Raw genomic sequence first — 9,284 nt, 5'->3', positions numbered from 1 at the left:
AATGATAATAATAATAATAATAATAATAATAATAATAATAATAATAATAATAATAATAATAATAATAATAATAATAATAATAATAAATAACAATAATAATAATAACACCCTTAACACCTAGGGTAAAACAAGGCCTTCCCGCTAACACAATGGCGTCGTGTAGGTGGACAGAATAAAATCTCAAGGCGTGGATGGAGGCTCGTCTTTATTCGTCTGGCCAGCCTAACTCACTCCCTGGCTCAGTTCCACATTTCGTCGCCCAAGAACGCACATTTGACAAGGCTTTCGTAGGCGTTGTGGGCACTTACAGAGGTAGCTTTATGGCCCTGCCAGGTGCGAGATTCTCGAAGGTTACGTTGACGTAAGCCTACGTTGTCGTAGCTTACGTGGCCCTTACGATGACGTAGGGATGGTAATTCTCAAAGGACATCGCAGCCCTGCAGGACGCAGCTGATTGTTGGAAGACTTGGAGAGCTGCGATGTGACGTCATCAGAGTTGCCAACGAATCACAGTGGCTTCTTGAGCTGAGCCAGCTAATCACGAGCCGTACGCCTCAACCCACTGACTGCCTCGACGAGAGAGTTTCTACATACTCGTGAAATAACAGACTACCCGGCGCAGATCAAAGTAAACTACACACGTGAAAATAAACAATGAAATGCAAATAAGAGGCCTTTTTGCAGAAATAGGGAGGCAAAGGGATATATATTCATATGGCCAATAAAACATTCAGAGTGACACACGGCCAACTCCCCTGTAACAATCTGATAGTTTGATGCTTCACACATCACTGAATGACTAATCTAACATTTTTCATCTGTCACCGTTCTCTCACTTTGTCTAGGCTTCTTGGAGCACGATCATTTCCCCACGGGAAGCAGTGGCAGCACCGTATAATTTACCATTTAAACGATTACCATATATGAAGGCAGTTATTTGGGTGATGAAAGCAGTTTTTGGGTCGGAAATCGGCAAACATGAGAGGCAGAGTACGACAATCTGGCAACGTTGAGTGGCAGCTGTCTGGCGAGCTGTGTGACTTGAGGGAAGTGTTGCCTTTGTAGCGGCACCGCACACTAAAGTTGTTAAGCTAATACCTCTGCTGTTGATTGCTCACTTTGATAGATAGAATTACTTTTTGAACATATATTCTTGCTAATTTCACGTTGGGAAACACTAATTACAACGCATTTCATGCAAATCAGGGAGACATTGCAAGGCTTATGACAGCACCCGACCCACACGTAACTTACGTATCGTAACTTAATAACTTACGATGACGGAGCACTTCGAGAATTGCGGTGAAGGCGCTACGTGGACGTAAGTGTGGCTTACGGTCACGTATTGGGTTCGAGAATCTCGCCCCTGGTGGTAGTTTGACCCTTCTTCTGTACCGTGAACCTAAGACAACACATATTTGACAAGACTTTCGTAGGCGTTGTGGGCACTTACAGAGGTAGCTTTATGGCCCTGGTGGTAGTTTGACCTTCTCTGTACCGTGAACCTAAGAAAACACATATATGACAAGACTTTAGAAGGCGTTGTGGGCACTTCCAGAGGTAGCTTTGTGGCCCTGGTGGTAGTTTGACCCTTCTTCCGTACCATGAACCCCCCAAAACACATTGTAACCCGACTGATCTCCTCTTTGGCCTTTGGAAATAGTTGTTGTGAGGGAGGAAGCGTCTAACAATACCAGTAAGTCTTTGCAAGCCCCCAAACTAGACTAAATTCTCCATAATGGTCTAGGTTTTCGACGATAGTGAAACCAGACTGGCGAGATCGCAGGTCCTTTCCTCCCAAAACCCATCTCTTCTTTTCATATGTCACCTAAAGCTAAGACATGAGAGGAAGAGATAGGTGTTTGGGCTGTGTGGCAGAGCGTCAGGGAGAAAAAGACCCGCGCGAGCCAACGCCATGTGACCTCGCCAGTCTGGATTCACTTCGACTGTTTTTCTTATGGAGTCAAGTTACCCTCAAAGTCAAATTCTTCTTCTTCTATGATTAGTCTTTGGTTACCCTGAGGCCACGGGAGAAGGGTAAAGTTAGAAGGTTGGCAGATGAATGAATAAGCTCTGTTTTTTCTTAGGGCGTCAAGTTATTGGGCCGCCAGTCACCAAGAGAGTACGGGAGGAGGTGAAGAGTTCGGTCCAGATTATTGAACGTTTCGGGCTCCCAGCGACTATTTGTGTTCCCAAGGCCACGGAGAAGATTAGCTGGGTTTTCATGGGTGATGTTCCCGTTCAAGGTGCAGAAGTCATGTAAAACTATCTCGAGAATCACAAAGCATTCCTTGTTTCACTGCACCGGGTACTAAAGAGACTCCCTGGAAAGTGTCGTCAAATTTCTTTGTTTCTGTATGGGAGGTTTTCTCAGTATTTCGTGATTGGTTTGCAAGCTTACGAACCCGCTGTGTCAAACCGTGAAACTGCCCAGATTTGGTGTGTATGTGCAGCAGATGGACCACGGTAGGGAAGGGTGCGTGGTGAACTCCGTGTGGTAGGAGCGAATGTTCACTTTAACGCTTCGGTTGGGCGCAGGAAGTGAGTACCCGAAAACACTTGATCAGAGGCAGAAGCAACGTTGCCAGATTGTCGTACTCAGCCTCTTATATTATTTACAAACTTCCGACCCAAAAACTGTCTCCTGGTCCCCAATAACGAGATTCATATATATTTATCGTTAAAATAGTTAATTCCTGATGTTTCTTGGCAATAGTTAGGCGTCAGGAACCGGTACATACTATGCTCTGAGTACGATAATCTGGCAGCGGTGCTTCTAACACTTGAGTGACGGGGAAGAAGGATGTGTCTCATTCCTTAGGGTTGGTGAATAACACGCATCCAAAATGAGACGGTATTTGGAAGCTCCTGATCCCGTTCCAACCATTACCGACCTTCACAGCACGGCAGGAACAATTAAATACGATGTTGCACAGGCCATTTCTTAATTCCCTACCCCTTAGAACCCATAATTTATGTTGTGAAACCCATTACAACCAGTACCTATCTCCACAATATACGTCAGGAATCTTTCTTACCCCTTAGGACACATTATTTAGGCCATCATCCTTCTTCCTTACGTCTTGAAACCCACCATTTAGGGTATTTTCAACTTCCTTGGGCATTAGACCACAATATACAGGTCATTCATTTATTCCTTCCTTACGCTTTAGAACCCATTATTTATACTCTGAAACCCATTACAACCATTACCAACCTTCGCAGCAAAAGGAGGGTATCAGGTCACTTCTCCCGAAATTGACCTCTCTTTCGGCCACTCTGCACTTTTTTTAGGAGCAGTAAGTAGTGGGCTTTTTTATATTATTGTTTTTTTATGCCCTTGAACTGACTCCTTTGCTATAAAGAAAATACTGGCCGTTTAACCCTTAGAACCTTACCCCTTAGAACCCATTATTTAGGCCATTTTCTCCTTCCTTATGTAAACCCATTATATACGCTGACACACCCCATCACCTATCCATAAAGACACTCCGCCGCCCATTATAGATTCAAAAATAAATTCAGGATTCTTTAAAACCTTATACCTCAAAACCCTTTATAGATCTTTGGAACCCTTGCAAGTGAGCGCTCGGGGGTCCTTTATCCCTCACACGCATTACGAAGGGTAGAACTTGAGCGTCTTCAGATCCCTCCCGTTGTTCCTCGTCTTGGCCTCCTCCTTGATCCAGTCGGTGAAGTAGGCCACCTCGGTATACACGCCGGGAATACCCTTGGTGGCACATCCGATCCCCCACGAGGTTATCCCCGCCAGGTGGCAAGACTCGATGTTTGAGGAGTCCTCGCAACACACGAGTGGGCCGCCTGAGTCACCCTGAGAGCAGAATTAGAGGAGAGTTAGACGGGAAAGATGTTAATGAATAAGCGTTGTTTTATCTTAGGGAGTCGAGTTAGACGGTAAAGATGTTAATGAATAAGCGTTGTTTTATCTTAGGGAGTCGATTTATTGAGACGCCAGTTACCAAGAGAGTACGGGAGGAAGAGGAGAGTTAGACGGGAAAGATGTTAATGAATAAGCGTTGTTTTATCTTAGGGAGTCGAGTTATTGAGACGCCAGGCACCAAGAGAGTACGGGAGGAAGAGGAGAGTTAGACGGTAAAGATGTTAATGAATAAGCGTTGTTTTATCTTAGGGAGTCGAGCTATTGAGACGCCAGGCACCAAGAGAGTACGGGAGGAAGAGGAGAGTTAGATCCATTCTTAAACGTATCAGGCTCCCATTACGACTTAAGGGCCATATTATAAGACCAACCCGATAAGTTTGGGGTCCCTACAAAGGTCGGTTTAGGAGGGGGTCATATTTTTAAACATTTAAATCCTCGCCAAGGCTGTCATAGGAGTTGTGGGCATTTAGGAGTAGTTTGACCCTGGTGGTAGTCTGACCCTTCTCCTGTGTCATGACTCCAAAATATCGCATCATGAATCAGTGCTTTTATGTCCGCTTGGCCTTTGCAATAGAGGATATTTGACAATACACAGCTTAGAGTTATAAGACATTCATTACCAATACATTTCTAAAGGTCAAATCGATGGGCGATCGATTCTTGTGCGTTTTTCTTCAGGTTCACTACAGAAGAAGACTCAAACGCATTGTTATTTGATATTTCTAAGTTATTTATGGACCTAGCACAAACATAAAGATAGCGTTGGAAAGAGAAAAAAATTAGCTATAAATGCTAGTGATCAGAATCTGGATAAACATCATCAAAATTTTTATATAAATTTTCTAAGTTTAAACTTTGAAGAAACAAAAAAAAAAACAAAAAAAAAAGAAAATGGAAAAGTAATCTCTAGGAATACACTTATTTTGTATGCCCGTTCCAGTGGTGTTTTTATTTTTGAGCTATCTAAGCTCTAAATATGCTTTTTTTCAATTTCAAAATTTTGAAATTTTTGAAAAAAAATTCATAATTTTTTTTTTCAACAAATCTTCACCAAAACTGTACATGATGTTCCTACTCAAGGTACACATCACCTGTGAGAAAATGGTGATCCTCTGATAATATCTTAGAACATGGCAGACGCTCCCCTTAAGGGCCATATTATAAGACCAACCCGATAAGTTTGGGGTCCCTACAAAGGTCGGTTTAGGGGGTCATATTCTTAAACATTTCCGCGCCCAGACACACAAGGCTGTCATAGGAGTTGTGGGCATTTCCAGGAGTAGTTTTTTGACCCTGGTGGTAGTCTGACCCTTCTCCTGTGTCATGACTCTAAAACATCGCTCATGAGGACTCGACTGATCTCCCGCTTGGCCTTTGGAAATAGTTGTTGTGAGGGATGGAAGCGTCTGACAATACGGCCCTACAGCTTGGTATTATAAGACACTCGCTTCTCACATCACCTATTTCTAAAGGTCAAAGAGGGGGTCAGTCGGGTTCTAGTGCGTGTTTCTTCAGGTTCACGGTACAGAAGAAGACTCACGCTACCACCAGGGCCATAAAACTACCCCTGGAAATGCCTAAAACTCCTACGAAAGCCTTGTTAAATATGTGTTTCTAGGTTCACGGTACAGAAGAAGACTCACACTACCACCAGGGCCATAAAACTACCCCTGGAAATGCCTAAAACTCCTACGAAAGCCTTGTCAAATATGTGTTTCTAGGTTCACGGTACAGAAGAAGGATCAAACTACCACCAGGGCCATAAAACTACCCCTGGAAATGCTTAAAACTCCTACGAAAGCCTTGTCAAATATGTGTTTCTAGGTTCACGGTACAGAAGAAGGATCAAACTACCACCAGGGCCATAAAACTACCCCTGGAAATGCCTAAAACTCCTACGAAAGCCTTGTCAAATGTGTTCTTTTAGGTTCATGGTACAGAAGAAGGGTCAAACTACCACCAGGGCCATATAGCTACCCCTGGAAATGCCTAAAACTCCTACGAAAGCCTTGTCAAATGTGTTCTTTTAGATTCATGGTACAGAAGAAGGGTCAAACTACCACCTGGGCCATAAAGCTACCCCTGTAAATGCCTAAAACTCCTACGAAAGCCTTGTCAAATGTGTGAACTTGGGTGACGAAATGTGCAGCTTCTACGAGAGGCTTTTCCAACAGGCGAACAGAGGGGACAAAACGTTTAAAGAATAAGGACTTTAAACGTTTGTAGGATGAATTAATTAGGATTAGCTTATTTTTTTATATTTTCTGGCGAGTCCGTTAGTCAGTCACCCTGGGAGCACGGGAGGGAGTGTGGAGGTAGACAGACGATTTATAGATGAGAGTGAATTAGGATTGATTTTTTAAATTTTTTTAAGAAGTCGAGTTGCCACGTAATAATATAGTCTGTTGTTGTTGTTGTTGTTGTTGTTGTTGTTGTTGTTGTTGTTGTTGTTGTTGTTGTTGTTGTTGTTGTTGTTGTTGTTGCTGTTGTTGTTGTCTGCCACGGGAATGGTGGGTCAACTCCTTCTTGAGACTACTACTACTACTTCTACTCCTCCTCCTCCTCCTCCTCCTCCTCCTCCTCTACATTGCCTCCTGTTTCATGTCACCCTAGCTTCATTATTTACTTCTCTCCTTCCTCCTCCTCCTTCTCCTCCTCCTCCTCCATTGCGATCTCTTCTTTCTCTTCCCTTCATGTCTTCTCTTCTTCCTCCTCATCTCCACATACTCTCGCGCCTCATATCACCCTCTGCAATCTGCCATCCACTTCTCCTTCTCCTTCTCCTCCTCCTCCTCCTAATCCTCCTTTAACTCTTCTCCCTTTCCCTACAGCACCCAAAAGTCCTCTTCTTCACCTATAACCTCTACCTCTACCACCTTTAACAATGCCTATAACTTCCCTTCAACATCCCTAACTACCCCATAAGAGTTGTGGCTTACCTGGCAGGCGTCTCTGGCCCCCCCGCCGGCACACAAGTTGCTGGGGAATATGGAGAAGAATGTCTGGTCTGAAAAGATCTTCTGGCACGCCTCGTCATCCTGGACCTGAACCTGAGGGTGGGAGAAGGGAAGAAAGATTAAACATTGAATTTAAGCCTGTATTATAAGGCAGTTTCGGTTCTCACATCAGCTGTTTCTAAAGGTCAAAGAGGGGGTCAGTCGGGTTCTAATGGGTGTTTCTTGAGATTCACGGTACAGAGGAAGGGTCACAATACCACCAGGGTCATAAAACTACCCCTGGAAATGCCGACAACTCCTACGAAAGCCTTGTCAAATATGTGTTCTTGGGCGGCGAAATGTCTTGTAATACCACCCTAAGCACACTTGTCAAGGCAATACCATAGGAGTTGTGCCGGTCATTTCCAGGGGCAGTTTAATGAGCCTGGTGGTAGTGTGAACCTTCCTCTGAACCATGAATGCAAAGAAACATTCATGAGGACGCGTTTAATCTCCTTCTTGGCTTTTAGAAGGAGAGGGAGGGAGTGGAAGGGAAGGGAGGGGAAAGGAGGGGAAGAGAGAGGAAGGGATGGGATGGGAACGGAGGGGAGGGGAACGGAGGGGAAGGGAAAGGAGGGGAAGGGAGGGGAAGGAAATAGAGGGGAAGTAATGGGAAGGAAGGGGAGGAGAAGAAGGAGGAGGAGGAGAACGAGGAAGAAGAGGAGGAGGAGGAGGAGGAGGAGGAGGAGAACGAGGAAGAGGAGGAGGAGGAGGAGGATAAGGAGGAAGAAGTGGAGGAGGAGGAGGAGGAGGAGGAGGAGGAGGGGGAAGAGGAAGACGAGGTGGACGAGATTTTGGCATACTCACATCAGCCGCCAGGAGCACGTTGGGCAGGTCTCCCCCCGAGGAGACTCTGCCCCAGCCCGATATGGTGCACCGCTGGCCCCGGTTCGTCTCCTTCCGCGTCTCTATGCTGACGGGGGAGCCGTGGGGAAGATCTGTGTGTGTGTGGGGGGGGGGGAGAGGAGGGGTGAGTAGGGAGGTGTTGGCGTGAGGGTTATGAATTGGGGAGACTGAGAGAAGGAGCAGGCTAGGAAATGTGCGAGCAAGGTACTGGGTTTCATCTCAAGGAGCGTAAAGATGCAACATAATGGCTTAAGTCACCCTAAAGCTTTACATAGCACCAATTAGACTTCATCTTGATCATGCGGTGCAGTTTTGGTCACCCTACTATAGAATGAATATGAAAATGTTACAATCTCTGCAGAAGAGGACGACAAAAAATATTCAAGTGGTGAGAAACTTGTCAATAAGGACAGACTTCAGCATTTAAATCTGCATTCTCTGAAAAGGTGAAGGTTACAAGGAGACTTGAATGAAGTTTATAAATGGATGAAGGGCTTTTATAAAGGGGCTGTTAATAAGGTTTTGGTTGTAAAAGAGCCAGGTAGCCATAGCTGGGCACGATAACAGAAAACCTTATTCCCGATAACCGATAACTGATAATGGAAAACCTTATCGGTGATAACCGATTTTCGTTAACTGGAGACACAAATATAGGCGATAGTCGATAACCGATACCCGATATAAATCCACAATTCCAATACTAGCTAGCGATAAGTCCGATAGGCGAAAACGATACTATATTGATATTTCAAATAAAAAACATAAATGAGTTCAAATTTTCATTATCTGTATTTTAGAAAGATTACAAAACCTGAAAACCACACGTTGACACGTACATATGGACGGTAATACTAGAAACCCTTGAACCTTGTTGTGTTATTTTGTGTTCCATCGTCAAAAGCTGGCGCTTTTGTTTACAAACACTGGTCTCTCGTGAACTGCGCATGCTCAGACCATCAAGCGTAGACCTGTACAGTCTCACAAAGCTTTTTAACCGTAATTAAGAGTTGCTGGAAGGCTGAATCAGACATACAGTACCACTACCACCATCCCCGCTGTTTCTAGACCGATACTCTGTACGAGTTGTATTTATATGTACAGAGTGTCGTTCTAGAAACAGGGAGGATGGTGGTACTGTATGTCTGATTCAGCCTTCCAGCAACTTTACTGGTCTGAACATGCGCAGTTCACGAGAGACCAGTGTTTGTAAACAAAAGCGCCAGCTTTTTACGATTGGACACCTAATAACACAACACCGGGTGCCTTCAATACCATAGCATGCTCACAAACGAATATGGAATATCAAATTTGACGCAGTGAATAATAATTTTTGGGGCAGTTAAATGATTTTTCTCTTTGATATATTGATACGGATGGCCGATAACTCGATTTTGTTATCAGCGATAAAGTATCGCGATAACTTATTGCGATAGCGCCCAGCTATGCAGGTAGGACACGTTGCAACGGTTTTCAGTTAGATAAATTCAGATTCAACGAAGACATAGGCAAGAATTGGTTTGCCAATAGAGTGGTGGATGAAT

At 44.3% G+C, this 9,284-nt stretch overlaps 1 protein-coding gene across 1 annotated transcript in view; it reads right to left on the bottom strand.

Annotated features, from left to right (window-relative positions):
- Nucleotides 1-3,137: 3,137 nt before the first annotated feature.
- Nucleotides 3,138-9,284, bottom strand: part of LOC126983493 (trypsin-1-like) — a 34,151-nt gene continuing 28,004 nt past the window's right edge. Inside the window, exons 5-7 of the mRNA XM_050836236.1 lie at nt 7,705-7,835; nt 6,841-6,951; nt 3,138-3,832 (exon numbers count right to left, since the gene is read on the bottom strand). Of these exons, the coding sequence (XP_050692193.1) occupies nt 3,617-3,832; nt 6,841-6,951; nt 7,705-7,835 (458 nt within the window). The 3' untranslated portion in view covers nt 3,138-3,616. The remainder of the gene's footprint in view (nt 3,833-6,840; nt 6,952-7,704; nt 7,836-9,284) is intronic.

Source organism: Eriocheir sinensis, chromosome 54 (genome assembly GCF_024679095.1).
Source record: "Eriocheir sinensis breed Jianghai 21 chromosome 54, ASM2467909v1, whole genome shotgun sequence".
NCBI lineage: Eukaryota > Metazoa > Arthropoda > Malacostraca > Decapoda > Varunidae > Eriocheir > Eriocheir sinensis.
This window is presented reverse-complemented; position numbering and strand designations above follow the sequence as displayed.